At 42.0% G+C, this 13,998-nt stretch overlaps 2 protein-coding genes across 2 annotated transcripts; both read left to right on the forward strand.

Annotated features, from left to right (window-relative positions):
* Window positions 1-652: 652 nt before the first annotated feature.
* hoxa2b (homeobox A2b) lies at window positions 653-2,576 on the forward strand. Its single transcript, XM_039619233.1, has 2 exons — window positions 653-1,182; window positions 1,650-2,576. The coding sequence occupies exons 1-2, from the start codon at window positions 783-785 to the stop codon at window positions 2,336-2,338; spliced, it is 1,089 nt and encodes a 362-aa protein (XP_039475167.1). The 5' UTR covers window positions 653-782; the 3' UTR covers window positions 2,339-2,576.
* A 2,818-nt stretch (window positions 2,577-5,394) lies between these two features.
* On the forward strand, window positions 5,395-13,519 carry skap2 (src kinase associated phosphoprotein 2). Its single transcript, XM_031746301.2, has 12 exons — window positions 5,395-5,552; window positions 5,875-5,980; window positions 6,094-6,119; window positions 6,389-6,490; window positions 7,302-7,382; window positions 7,794-7,877; window positions 8,003-8,127; window positions 8,495-8,558; window positions 8,686-8,790; window positions 8,911-8,994; window positions 9,872-9,984; window positions 13,063-13,519. Exons 1-12 carry the CDS (start codon window positions 5,513-5,515, stop codon window positions 13,153-13,155), a joined length of 1,023 nt encoding a protein of 340 aa, XP_031602161.1. The 5' UTR covers window positions 5,395-5,512; the 3' UTR covers window positions 13,156-13,519.
* Window positions 13,520-13,998: the final 479 nt, after the last annotated feature.

Below are 13,998 nucleotides of genomic sequence, written 5' to 3' on the forward strand. Positions count from 1 at the left end.
AAAGGTTAAATAATTCGGGGATTAAAATGTTATCGATGCAAAATAAGACTGAAATATGAAAATTAATCTGTCTCTTTTCTCTCTCTCTGTGTAGTCTGGGCGGTGGGGGAGGGGAGGACATGTTGCTGTGTCTTGTGCTCCCTTTTCTTTTCTTTTCTTTTCTTTTCTTTTCTAGCCAATCCTCAAGAAACTCTCAAGATTAACGTCTCGGCCAGAGATAACGACTGTGGGCGTCTTCGTATTATGAGGCACAAATGTGACTGCTGCAATGATTTGCGGCGCGCCATGCTGGAAATAAATGCCCGTAAACACTCGTGAACAGCAGGCTCGCACGGGCGCGCGCTCCCGTGGCAGACGTGCACGGCTTTGGGGTGCATTTTCGGGGTGCTGTAAGGTGGGAGTGGGGGGGTTTAGGCAGTGGTGGACAAACTGAGGAGAGGAGGGAAAAAAATGTGTAAATAAAGCAACCCCTACCCCCGGAATGAGGCGTTACCTCTCAGACTTTCTCGATCAATCATTGGGGACAGTGGCTTCTTTTGATAAAAACCCCAAATTGTCATTGGGCAGATGCAATCATGTGACAAGCAGCACGGTCTAATTCCGACCATGTCCTCCTGAAAGCAATAGTTTATGGCAGAGGTCTCCCTACGACTATAACCAGTTAAGTAGTTTATCAAAATAAACCTCGCCATCATATATTTATATATAGAGAGAGATATTTTGTCTTTATAATTCTTCCCTCCTCTGAATACCCGTGAGCTTTCCGAGACAAGCAGGAGGAGATGAATTACGAATTTGGGCGAGAAAGTGGTTTTATCAACAGCCAGCCGTCGCTCGCTGAGTGCCTGACATCTTTCACTAACCCTGTCGGTGATGCATTTCAAAGTTCATCAATCAAGATCTCAGCGCTTTCACAGTCGACACTGATTCCTCCTCCTTTTGAGCAGACCATCCCCGGCCTGAACCCGAGCGTCCACCCACGCCACAGCCGCTCCAAGCAGGCTCAGAAGGGCTTCAGCCCGCTACAGGCTGTGTCCCTACCCCCGGAGTACCCGTGGATGAAGGAGAAAAAAAGCATCAAGAGGAACCAGGCTGCTTCTGCTTCTTCATCTTCTTCTGCTCCTGCTGCTGCTACTGCTGCGACGACGGATGACTCCTCGCCACTCTACTTCTCCCCCCAAGGCAAGACATGATGATTAATAACCTCCATGTAAAAAAGGCTCCTTATTGTCTGAGGATTCCCCCTCTGCAAGTAGCTCCATCCTGGGGCCTTGTGCAGCGTGGGCGTCCCTTCTGAGCCAGTCTAGGATTTTGATTTAAGTATTCTTAATCTCATCAAGTAACGCACTGACTTGTGATGCAGTGTAAGAGTGCTAATGTTTGACAGTAATGGAGAGTGATAGATTATTCTTACACGGGCCAGCAGCTGGCATGTTCATTAATCTTCACCCTCCGTCCTGTCCTGTCCACGCAGACCCATCATATTCTGCCTGGGGCCCATAAATCTTCCCAGTCCTGGTGTTTGCTTGCCACAAGTTTCACCCCATAGCACTTTTTTCTCCCCTCCAAACACACCCGTGTTACGAATTAAATTATATTTGCAGTGGATTTTCTACTAATAATTTCTTTAAATTGTTTATTTATTTTAGGTTCACCTGATACACCAGAGAGTGGTGCTGGCGATGGAGGGTCATCAAGGAGGCTGAGGACTGCGTACACCAACACCCAACTTCTGGAGCTGGAGAAGGAGTTTCATTTTAACAAATACCTGTGCAGACCGAGGCGAGTGGAAATAGCTGCTTTGCTGGATTTAACGGAGAAGCAGGTGAAAGTGTGGTTTCAGAACAGGCGGATGAAGCACAAGAGGCAGACTCATAGCAAGGAGAACAGGGACAGCGAGGGGAAATACGCCTGCCTGGACGACGGGCCGGAGGACGAGTTGGAGCAGGCTACAGAGGGCAGCGCCGCCGGGACTCTCTTTGAGAGGGAGAGGTATTTCCACCAGAATACCTTGACTTCACAACACTGTCAGAACGCACACAATGGGGAGAGCCAAAGCCCAACTGTTACCCCTCTGAGCAGCAATGAGAAAAATCTGAAACATTTTCCAAACCCGTCAGCCATTGTGCCCATCTGCGTGTCCACAATAGGCCCGAACAATGACGATTCCCCGGACCTGGACGCCTCATTGCAGGATTTCCAAGTTTTCTCATCCTCGCCCTCTTTCTCACCGAGTTTGTCAGAATCAGCTCAAAGTCCCCTGCCTTTACCCTGCGAGACTTTCGACCTCTTCTCAGAAACACTCACAACAATCGACCTGCAAAACCTGAGTTATTGAAATGTTTCGACTTTGGTATTTGTAACTCAGAAGGTTGTGCTCTAGTTTAGGACGTCAGGGTGGAAATTTTTAATAGATGAGGTAAGTTAAAGCGAAATAAGCAAAGCTCTTTTCTTTTTTTGTTGCCTGTATGGACTGTTAGGCTGTTAGAAGACACAGTGCACATTTATTTTTATATGGATTTGGACTATAATTGAGCACAATATTTTTATTGAAATAAAATTTTACATTGATTGGACTCAGATGCGTTTTGGTCTTTTTTCCCCCTATATGCCCACAATAAGCAACTCTACAGAGCTTATTGATTTTACCTCAATAAATGAAAATGATTAAGAGCATCAGCCATAAAATGAAATGAATTAGATTCTCAAAAATAAGAAAAAACAATATAAGATGTTAATATAAAAGGATTATTTTACCATTAAATTAATTAGCCTATGAACGCACTGAATACACATAAACTAAAATTAAAATAGAAGCGGTATAAAAGTGTAATTGTTGTTGCTGTATTATATTTTTATTTTCATAGATTGTGCTGAGAGAATTTCTCCAGCGTGGCCGTGGGTCTGGTAGCATATAGTCCCCAAAAAGACACACACAAAAAGGAACACTGCGAGAGATTCATTGCCTCTCCATACTTAAACGCAGAAAAAGAAAATTTGCTGTGTGAATTGCCTGCTAGGAGTCTCAGGCCAAAAGCTATGACTTTTCCTGGCTTTCTAATTACGTTTTATTGCCTATAAAACTCACAGGACTGAGGGTGCTTGTTTATAGCCCGAGCCGCAATGTAATACAATCTCTTTGAATTAAGACGTGCGCCTTGCCCCATTGTGGTTTTCAAAACTTTTTATGATGTAAAATTAAGTAGGACTCATTCAAAGCAGCAGACGTAAGGCATTTTTTCCAAATTGATATATAAATTTATGCAACTGAGCCTATAAATTAATTGGATGATGTAACTATAAAACGGATTCGACTGCGAACAATGGTCACATATCAGTCAAACGGCTGAAGGTATTTATGTATATGAACCGTTTATTATTATTTTTTTAGTAAATCATCATGAAATTGAGGTAAATTTATGTTGGTCTGGATCAGAGGCAGTTCGACCCCGTTTAATGCTAAAGGAATTTCTCACACCGACCAGTTGATCCTCTGCTCGACTTAAAGACGCTTTTTCCACAAGGGACCCCCCCCCCCCATTTTATATATACATTATTTACTGTTTAGAATAAAAAAAAAATGTTTGGTGAAAAACAAAGTCATTCTTCAGTGCTATATAAAATTAACCACCACACTGATTAATTATTCTGAAAACAGTCCTCAGGCGGCAGATATTAATTTATATGCTCAGCGTATCTGCACACACACACACACACACACACACATATGTATACACACCCTCTGCGTTTTCGAGACCGCACTGCCGGGCTAAGCGCCTCATAGCATTAATACAATGAACTGCTCGTCCTCCTGAAAATGGTTCAAAGTGATGCTGATTATGCATGTTTTGAGAACAAGGACAAAATCGTGAAAGCCTAATATTAAACCCAGGAGGCCCAGAAGCAGTCGGATGTGGACTCATAACTGTAGATCCAGTGTTAACCAAGCAACACCTCCTTTTCTAAAAGCACAACAATGGTCCACATGGTCATCTCCCACCTTTTATTTTACACTCACCAAATAAAGTATCTTATTATTCAAAAACGATAAACTAAATTATGAATTAATCCGTGTTTTGCATGTTAAACAGCTAGAGTGCAGTGTGCACTCGGTGGATTGCGACCCCTGTAATGAGTGTGATAAAAGGGGAAGGAGAAGGTTTTTGAGACGACAGGCAAGTAAGATGGAGCTTTATGGGAAACTAGATACATGGCTTTGCCTGTAAGAGCCCTCCCCTGCTCACACACATGCGCTGGCACACAGAGGCACACAGAGGTCAGAGGTCAAACCGGCTCTCCTCTCCAAAGCTGGGAGGAACTACCGGCAGGTCAGGAGGGGGTCAGGTTTTGAATGGCCGCAGAGCATTTGAGGCCCATAAACAACGTGCTGGCTGCTCGGATGAAGAGAAACAGGACGTGACGTCAGAAAACGTGGAAACGGTTTAATTTTGCGTTATGAATTGTAACAACTCTAATACTTAGAAATGTCCGGTGATCGTATTTAATCGTGATTCTGAACAAAAATCCTTGTTTAACGTTTAATGATCATATGATCTGTTTACAGAGTCTGACTGGCTGTGGCAGCACAACTGCCTGACACCTGCAGCCAAGCCAACACCTGAGACTAAAGCTGTGCCACAAACGCCTCGACATTTCTGTCTCCTTCCTCCAAAACATCAGAGTATACAGTTCAAAGGCTCAGTCTTTTAACCCAGATTGGGTGATACCGCCTGTCAAAAAAGACGAATAAATGACTGACATCTTTATAAACAATGTGACAACACAAAAAGAAAAGGCCATTTTCCGCAAATGCACCAGAGGCGCTGACTTAACTTGATGTAAGAAGTCATTCTTTTCTGGTTCTATCGTTTTCTTTTAAAATAACCTGCATATTTTTTGTTTCTTCTTCTTCTTCTTTTTTTAAAATGTCAAATATAGTCAGAGTACAAAGCAGTGCAGCAGAAATAGGACAGACCCGTGAAACATCTGAGGAAGCTGGCACAGAAGCATTCAGCATTATATGATAGACTTTTTAATCTATTAATGATCCCTGTTTTGGATTACAGCCCTGACATATTCATAGACTCAAAGCTTGCATCGCTGTAAAACAAAAGACGCCCCTAATGTGTTCAGCGAGTCAGCCGTAGAGAGCAGACTTAAGTGCCAAAAAATATGATCTGGAATCAATCAACAATATGATCGCGGCGTTATGCTCGGACTTTATTATTCCGTAAAGACCCGTTGCTCCATTAAAGCATCAATTTCCTGTCTACGGTGGCAGTCAAAAAATAAATAAAGACCAATAAACGTCAACGTCAGTGAACGCCGAACACCGAGCAGGCGGCTCTGAGTGTTTGTCCTGCAGCGGAACTGTGTGGTCACTGATAAATAATTAGCAGATTAACTTCCGTATATCTTCGAGCCCGAGCTGCTGCTTCCGTGTCGCGCAGGCTAGAGTTTCCCTTCCTCAGGCTGGACGCTCAATCGCTTCAGGCTAGAAACTGCGGAAAGAATGCGTGCGATCCCCGAGGAGTTAACGACGCTCATTTCAGGTAAAACTGTCGATTCATAGTTGCCTTTGGAGTAGAGGAGAGTTTATTTCCGTGTTTTATAAAGACTTGTTTTACTTTAAGTCTGGTATATAACAGACTGCTTTTCTTTTAAAAAAGAGGAAGCACAGTTTTCCCCCTTTTTTCTGCTATATTCACTCAAATCGACGGTTGTGCTGGCATTTCATTAAAAAAAACTCTCTTCAAGTCTCAAACTTGACGCATGAGCTGGACGTCAAAGCTGCAAACTTTATGAAGGAGGATGTCCACTTAACTGCTATCAGCCATCAGAACATGTTAATGTTTTACCTCTTGTGCTGTTCAGATCTCGAAAATTACCTCATTGATGGGTTGAAGGCAGAAAATCTAAGCAAGAAGGCGAAAGAGAAGAGGGAAGCCTTCATCAAGAGGATAAAGGAGGTCAAGCAAGGGTATGACTCATGACTGGAACCAGCATACATCAAAATACTCCAGTTTTGATTTGCTTTGCAGGTGCATAAGTTGTTGTGATTAACTTTATTGGCCGTTCCTTTCTCCCAAACAGTTTTCCACAAGATTTTAAGGACAAAGGTAAGTTGTCTGTTTGCTGAATAATCCTGTAGGTGTGTTTTTTAAAACTGGTACCCAATGGGGGTCATGACTGACCACAAGAGGTCATGACATTAATGCGAGGGCCCACAAGTCGATTAAAACCCTATCCCACAAATTTGAAAAAGCAAGGGCAACAAAAAGTCACACTTCATAATAAACTGGCCACATAACACCTTTAACACCACACAATGGCAACTTCTGTGTTACTCTGTGTGCAGTTACTTCACAGCCCTCTGTGTTTACTGCAGTAGGTGGAAATGACTCAGATGACGAGGAGGAAGTTGACAGCAACAACGACGGGGGGTCGCTGCTGTCAGAGCGCACGGACAAGGATGATGATGCCTTCGAAGGTGAGCCACAAACACTTAGCAGACAAACAGAGTTGACTCGTTAACTGCTCGCAAGCTGCGGATTAGAGCACCGAAAGCTCCGTGTTGGCAGGAAAGTATACAGATCTTTGCTCTGGCTCCTTGGAGAAAGTGACTTTGAGTGGCACAATGAGGGAGACATTCCAACTGTAACTTGGCAACATACTTGGGAAGCAATTTGGGTGCACAACTGCTACTCCTACCACCTCCCTCACCCCACCCCTTTGATGGCTAAAGCACACTTTATTGCTCTCTCAGCCACAGTCTAGGGGCTTAAAATTACTGCTGTGGCTGCAGGTTATGACACAAAAACATTCCCCGATAAACACTTGCTTTAATCCTGTTTATTCCATTATCCAAACCGTGACAGATTTTTACATTTGCAGTTTTGTTTTTGCCCCCTTTTTTTTTCCCACCACAGAGTATCAGGGAAATCCTTATGAAATGGTGATTGGGAGACTGGGGTTTATGGCCTATAAGCAGCTGCCAGTTTTATGGCTGCTCTTTCACACAAAGCAACTTTGACACGGCATTTGAATATTTGAAGTTAGACAGGGCAAGGGAAACCTTCTCCAGTGAGAGTAAAATATTACTCAGAGTAGCTGTGCTATTCAATTTAATATCGGTTAAACAAATGCATGATAGATAATAGTAACTCATAAACCTTCTGGTCATGTTTAACTTTAAAACCCCTGCCACAAAAAACAACAGTCAGTTATTGTTTCACTTTTGAAAGGATTCAGCAGCAATGATGATGGGTCACATATTTGGATTTCCTTAATTCTTTTTCCAGGTTCCCAGCAGTCCCCACCTGTGGCGGCCCAGGACCTGCCATCTGTCTTTAAAGCAGGATATCTTGAGAAGCGCAGAAAGGGTTGGTGCTCTGCTTATAAGATATGCATGCACAGGGCAGCTTTTCCAAGGGGGAAAAAGCTGTAAAGGAAAAGGAGGATGCCTGGTTACTGAAATATGCAAGCTCTCAAATATCCTTGGGCCAGGGGTTTTTTTTTTAATTGGCTTTTTAACAGATGTGAACAAAAAGAAGGCTTTTTTGTTTTTTAACCTTTACAAAGGATCTTACATATTGCAAAACACCAAAAATCTGCAAAAAGTTAGTTGACTCTACTGTGTTGCACACAATACCCTAAATAAGGACTGTAATCTAATTCACATTTTCTTTACAGTTCAGGTATTTTTGCCCATTCTATATATTAAAATCACAACGCTTACAGCCATCAAAACACACTGGAAAATTCTCTGTGCATTTGGTTCTCTCCCTCCACAGATCACAGCTTTTTCGGTACTGAGTGGCAGAAGAGATGGTGTGCTCTGAGCCATCACACCTTCTACTATTACGGCAGTGAGAAAGGTACTTTCTTCATTTTTAAGTGGGGGAATAATTTTTCCTTTTTTTTTTTCCTTCTCTTTTTAACAGTATCGGTGCAGTTATTGCATCTGCACCAATAATGATGATGCTTTAATTTTCTAAACCAGACAAGCAGCAGAAGGGTGAGTTCAGTATCGATGGGTACGGTGTCAAAATGAACAGCACCTTACGCAAAGACTCGAAGAAAGACTGCTGCTTTGAAATTTCGGCCCCAGACAAGCGCGTCTATCAGGTACGCTCATCTCTCGATGGCTGCTCGAGTTTCTTTCAGTCGTTGCCTTTTTTAAATGCTGTTAAACTGTATTTGGTTTTGGTTATTTCAAACTTGAGACGTGACATGTTTAAAACTTGGCACAGTGTGTCTATCCATGCACTTCAGTAAATCTTTATTTTAATGCTTTTCCATTTGACACTACTGCCTTTGCAGTAGCTCAGCCTGACATGTACTGAATAAGGCTAAATGAGTGTTTCTAACATTCAGACTCTTCCATGTGGAACATTTTACTATGCATAAATGCAGTATTATTTGCTTATGTTAATTAATATATGTAGAACTCCTCCTTATTGCACATTCATTTCTCTTCCCCCTTTCATGACAGTTTTGTGCGTCATCACCAAAGGAGGCGGAGGAGTGGGTGAAACAGATAGACTTTGTTTTGAAAGGTTTGAACTTTGCCATTCATAAAAAAACATTTATTATGCTCTTTAATGTCAGTAGCACCTACTGGGGAAGTAAAATCTGCATTTATCATGCCTAGCAATAAAACTAACTTTGCTCTCCTGTTTGTAGATATGTCGGGCATCATCCCAGAAGACGACGAGGAACAGGAAATGTACGATGACGTAGGGAATATAGGTGAACCAATCGATGAAGACATCTACGAAGAGCTTCCAGGTCTGACCACGTGTTACATTACAACGATAACCTCTATCATGTTAGAGAACGGGAACAAAGTGCGTGGATCTTGTTTGATTTGATCTGATTTTATTTTTTTATATCGTTTTGTTTCTCCAGAAGACGAAGTTCCAGCTGTAGCAAAGCCTCGTCCTCCAAAAATTGAGCCGGCAAGCAAACCTACTCCTCCTCCTCCTGCTGCAGGTACACAAAGCACTGACATTTGTGCTTAGTCTGAATCCTAAGTGTTATATTTAGTGAATTAGAATGTAGTAAGTTTCTTAATAGACAGAAGAAACTTTAAAAAACGCCTTTTTGTGACATGCACGCACAGCAAATTAAACCTAACAGTTATGAAGAAGTGACATACGCAGAGGAAGTTCTCGTGAAGGAGTGCAACTGAAAGTTAGCACAATACTGGAAATAACTTCAGCCTAGTTGGCCAACTTCCTTTTACAATAAATAGCATATTATAGTTCTGTAACTAGCTGATACCTTTCCTCCAAAAACGATCTGCCTCTGTCTGCTCTGCACATTTGAGCAAACTTACAGTTACTAACCACCAAGTCTCACCACAAAACTCAGAATGGCCAGCTTTATAGACTTTAAAAACAGACTTGCTCAGAAGTGGAAACCCCAGCTGCTAAAACACTAGCTGTGTCTTGGTTTCAAACTACAAACCAGTTGAATTCAGCATACTGATGCGCTGCACTACATAGTAGTTAGTTGTCATTGTACATTTTACTACTAAACACCACTATTTTCTTCTTAATTCTTAAAGCTGTGCCCAGCTTTTACATTTCTCTTTGGGCGTTACCTCGTGATTAAAAAATAATGCACAAACAGTACACCCCAAAACCTGTTTTTTAAAATGAGAATTTATTATGTAACTGGGACACTGCTGAACTTTTTGATTTGGTTTTTGAGCCAACCAAATTCTGCTGTAGGCTCTTGGCTGCCCCCTGTAGGTTCGGTTCAAACTAACAAGTAATTGCTGTGTGAAATCTGGACATCTAGAAGGATTACTCTGGCTAGAAAATAAAGCGCCGATCTGTCATCACCTTGCTTTTTTCTTTTTCAGTTGATAAGAGCACAGACTATCAGAACTACTACCAAGGCTTGTGGGACTGTTCAGGGGACCACCCAGACGAGCTGTCCTTCAAACGTGGAGACGCCATCTACGTCCTGAGTAAGGTATGGTGAGGCTAAACCCTAGATGTCAGAGATAAACTGTGGCGATTCTTGTCTTGACGCACGATAAAGTTGGTATTACCTTAAATCCAACCACACTGCAAAAGTTTGAGAGGTTTGTAGACCGAGTGGTCCGGCTGGTTGCAGACCACCTAAAGTGAGTTATTTCTAAGCTCTTAGAGGAACTGACTATTCAGATCCTTTACTGGCAGCACCTGGCCCACCGCCTAGAGGTGGAAGGCTGATGGTAAGAGGCAGACTGGGCTTGGTTCCTTCTCTGGCGCTCTGATGGGGATTAGTTGTGTCACAACGGAAACTGTTTTAGTGCTGTTGGCGGAGGCCGAGCTTAGCTGGCACACGGCGTAATTCCATCACTTCCATCTGGACTGTTTCAGCACGCTGTCGCTACTGCCATGCCAGGCAGTGAGCAGCCTTCAGCCCACACACACCTCTCAGAAATTTCTCTCACCTCGCCAAATAGGAATGTGTGTTTTCAGGAAAACCAGGCTGGTCAGCCACTCTATTCAGAGCAGGTGAGGACGTGTAATGGACGCACAATTTCCGAGGCTTGTCAGCTAGTCATGAGCCGGAGAACTGAGAGGCAGTTCTTTACTTTTATTATGTAACTAAACAGGAGCCCCTTTGTACTTAACCGGTTCGTATGAACGCTGAATTGGATTTTGTTGTGATACATTTAACAAGATTTGTTTTGGACGCTGGACAGAAAATGAGCAGTGGAATTTTATACTCGTCGAGATGTGTGGTTTGTCTTTAAAATATATATAAATAATGTGTGAAATGTGCTCCATCCAGACAGGCTATATTTCCTGTCTGGTTTGGTTTCTATGGAGCATGGAGTCAGTTGAGACATACTGTTGTCAACGGGCCAGGTTGCTTTTCAAATTCAAGTCTGCCATCTACTGGCTCTTTAAGGCAAAGAAGACTTGGGGAAAATTTGAGAGGCATGTGCTGTACATTAAACAGAGATGCACCAATAAATAAATACAATTGTAATATGCTACATAGTCATATTATTAACTCCATGTATAGGTGGAAGCACTAGAAATGTATTTTTCACCTTTGAAATGTCTAAATAATTTTTAAAGCCCTTCTCAATTTTATGTTGAACATGATGTCAATATAAATTTCAAGACAAATTCACCTTATTATCACATTTAGGACACTGGGACCAGAAAATTTCTTTCTCTCGCTCTCTTTTTTAAATACACTACAATAAAACTAAATAATGAATTATCAGGACTGTTGGTTTTCTTTTCACCAAATCAATTGATTGTTCCTTCAACACTAATGGAGGGACACAAATGCACAAAGCAGACAGACTGTCCAATCCTCATTGACCAAATGCCTGTTTATGACTTCTCCTTGGTGTGTAGAAAAGGCCCAAGAATCAAGTTGCCCTTTCACTTAGACTGGGAGCGCCATTAGCTAAAACCTTGGTGTTGGGGGTTGTGGCCTGCCGCGAGGGCAATGACCATAAAACCTGTCTGGACTGCAGCAGCCAGCTGCAGCTAAATGGACAGCCGACTCCCCCCCCCCGCCATTCCTTCTTCCACTGTTCTCCTTTCTCCCTCCTCCAATGTGTCCCTCCCCCATTCTGCAGACCAGAAATAGCTGTAGTGTTACAGCCGGGAGACCCCCCAGTCAGGACCTGGGAGCTGATTATAAGACCCGACTAAGGGCGATTGTGTTGACCGGATATGCTGCACACCTCGTCGCCCCCAACACACACCCAGCCTCCCATTAGTAACAAACTGACTGAGAGATGTAAGGTCTCTCTGCTTAAAACGTTACAATGTCAATTTGCTCTCCCTGCACATTGTTTTATCCTATCACTGTTTTACACTTTGTGTTTTAACTAATGCACCGGGACTCTTTCATTTGGTGAAAGTAATCAAATTACAGGACTGTTGTTTTAACTAGCCGAGGGTATTTGTGTTGATGTGTGTTGTCACAGTGTGTGGTGTCATTAGTCATCCACAGCTCTACATATTTGTTCTCATGTTGCGTCCAGCACTTACTAAAGCATGACTTATTTGTCAGCCGGCCAACGACACAATGAGGTGTTGCCGTTTTCAAAGGCTGGTGGCAGGAAGTCGTAATGTGGACGCACACCCCTTTACACACACCTCATGTCAAGCTGCTATATTAGCCTCCAGGGGCTTGTGATGAAATGACATTTTAGGAAAGTGGATTTAACATTTTCTGTTTGTCTGTGGTAGCTATGTAAACATTTTTTTTTTTTTAAATTATTTAAATTTACTTTTAATAATTTAGATGTTTTGAATGGCTTTCTACAGCATTATATCGATTTGGCTGATACAGATACTGAAACGGTGTGTCAAGCCTGTCTTTATCTGATGTGATAAATGGCCCATCACCAGAGACCTGTCAGTGTCAGCCCTCACTATAGTGAGCATAATCCCCCTCTGTCTAATACTACCATATGATCGCCTACATCCATTGCTCTGTCTTGGGAATAAGTGGACACAGATGTGGCCCTTCATTGTCCCCGAGTTCTGGCTTGGATGTGAAACGTTGTCCAGGTTCGTCTTCCTTCAGCCTTGTCAGAACGTGATCTCCAGTCTTGATTCATGTGCAGGGAAGACTTTGATGTAAGGTCAAAGAGAAAGGGGGGCCGAGAGAGAAGGAAAGGGAGAGAGTGAGTGAGTTATTGTCGTCTTGTCTCAGATCTCTCCTCGCAGTGTCCTCCTCACATCTCTGCATGCTGACAGCCATTTGGAGCTATTACTTGTCACGCTTTGACAGATTTATGTGTGATGTGCTTTATGCACACTGAGCTTTTTGTGTGGAGTGGAGAGAACATGTGCAGTCTCAAAATTGACACCAGGTAAAGAGGCAGAACGGAAGGCGAGGAGGTGTGCAGGTGTTGATGGGAGATAAGTACTGTAGAGTGGACGGGAAACAGCTGAAAGAATGAAGGCGTCATTTGTTCTGCTATTTTATCAATTCTGATTTCAGCAGAAAATGATCAGCTGGGATGAAGGAGCACTAACACACTCTTATTTTTCCTTCCTTGTCTCTGCTCTTGTGTGCTTCCAGGAATATCAGAACTTTGGCTGGTGGGTTGGAGAGAAGAATGGAGTTATAGGTATTGTTCCCAAAGACTATCTGATGGAGCTGTATGCTATTTAAATGCACCCGGTGTAAACTGCTAACATCTTGTGGCTTTCCTATTGCTCGTTCCAAATGTTCAAAAGTTGTAACTGAAAAACTATAAATATGGTAAAACATTGTTGTGATTTTTTTGTATTGAATTTTTTGAAGAACATTTCCTGTGATACACTTTGTAAGAGACTGATTTGATACAAGGATTTAACTTTTTTTTTTTTTTTTTTTAAAAATTTGACTGATATATGTAGGGTTTTCTGCACTTTGCACTGCTTTCTTTGTTATTTATTCTGTATTCAGTTTTTTTTAAAACAGTATGAGCTCACTTGCTACTTTTGGCAAATTTTGGATTTTGCAACTGGCGAAATAAATAAAAATGTAAACAGATGACGTTTGGACCTCCCCTCTTTTTTCTTCTTCTAAAAGTCCACAAGGTGGCAGTAGAGAGTGTTGGAGAGTCAGTTTATCTTTAACAAAGACACTGATAGAAGTGTCTACACAGCAGTATCTTTTTTTCTTGCCTTAGAACCCAGTTCTTGACATAAAGTTTAAATAATTAATATTATCAAAGAGGAAGAAGCTTAACAGAAGAAATATTTGGTTCTTGAGGCTTTGTGTCATATTCTGATGGGGAGAAATATTTAAATAAAAGGCATAAGCACTAAGTGCATCTATGAATACTAATCTACCCTGAATAATAAATCACATTATTTGTTTTCTGTAATGCTGTGCGGTTAGGTCAAAGGCAATATTTAAACTAAAGACGTGTATATGGCCTCCTGGTTACAAAAATATTTATTTATTTTAAAAATGACTTTATTCATCTGCTCAGCACTTTTTGCTCCAATCTTCAAAGGGACACTTTTA

Source organism: Oreochromis aureus, linkage group 11 (assembly GCF_013358895.1).
Source record: "Oreochromis aureus strain Israel breed Guangdong linkage group 11, ZZ_aureus, whole genome shotgun sequence".
Taxonomy (NCBI): domain Eukaryota; kingdom Metazoa; phylum Chordata; class Actinopteri; order Cichliformes; family Cichlidae; genus Oreochromis; species Oreochromis aureus.

Bases quoted from the DNA above. Each gene is read 5' to 3' on its own strand.
- skap2 (XM_031746301.2), top strand. From the start codon at position 5,513: ATGCGTGCGATCCCCGAGGAGTTAACGACGCTCATTTCAG. The intron at 6,120-6,388 runs GTAAGTTGTCTG...TGTTTACTGCAG, and splicing joins ACAAGATTTTAAGGACAAAG to TAGGTGGAAATGACTCAGAT. The intron at 7,383-7,793 runs GTTGGTGCTCTG...CTCCCTCCACAG, and splicing joins TCTTGAGAAGCGCAGAAAGG to ATCACAGCTTTTTCGGTACT.
- hoxa2b (XM_039619233.1), top strand. From the start codon at position 783: ATGAATTACGAATTTGGGCGAGAAAGTGGTTTTATCAACAGCCAGCCG. The intron at 1,183-1,649 runs GCAAGACATGAT...TATTTATTTTAG, and splicing joins ACTCTACTTCTCCCCCCAAG to GTTCACCTGATACACCAGAG.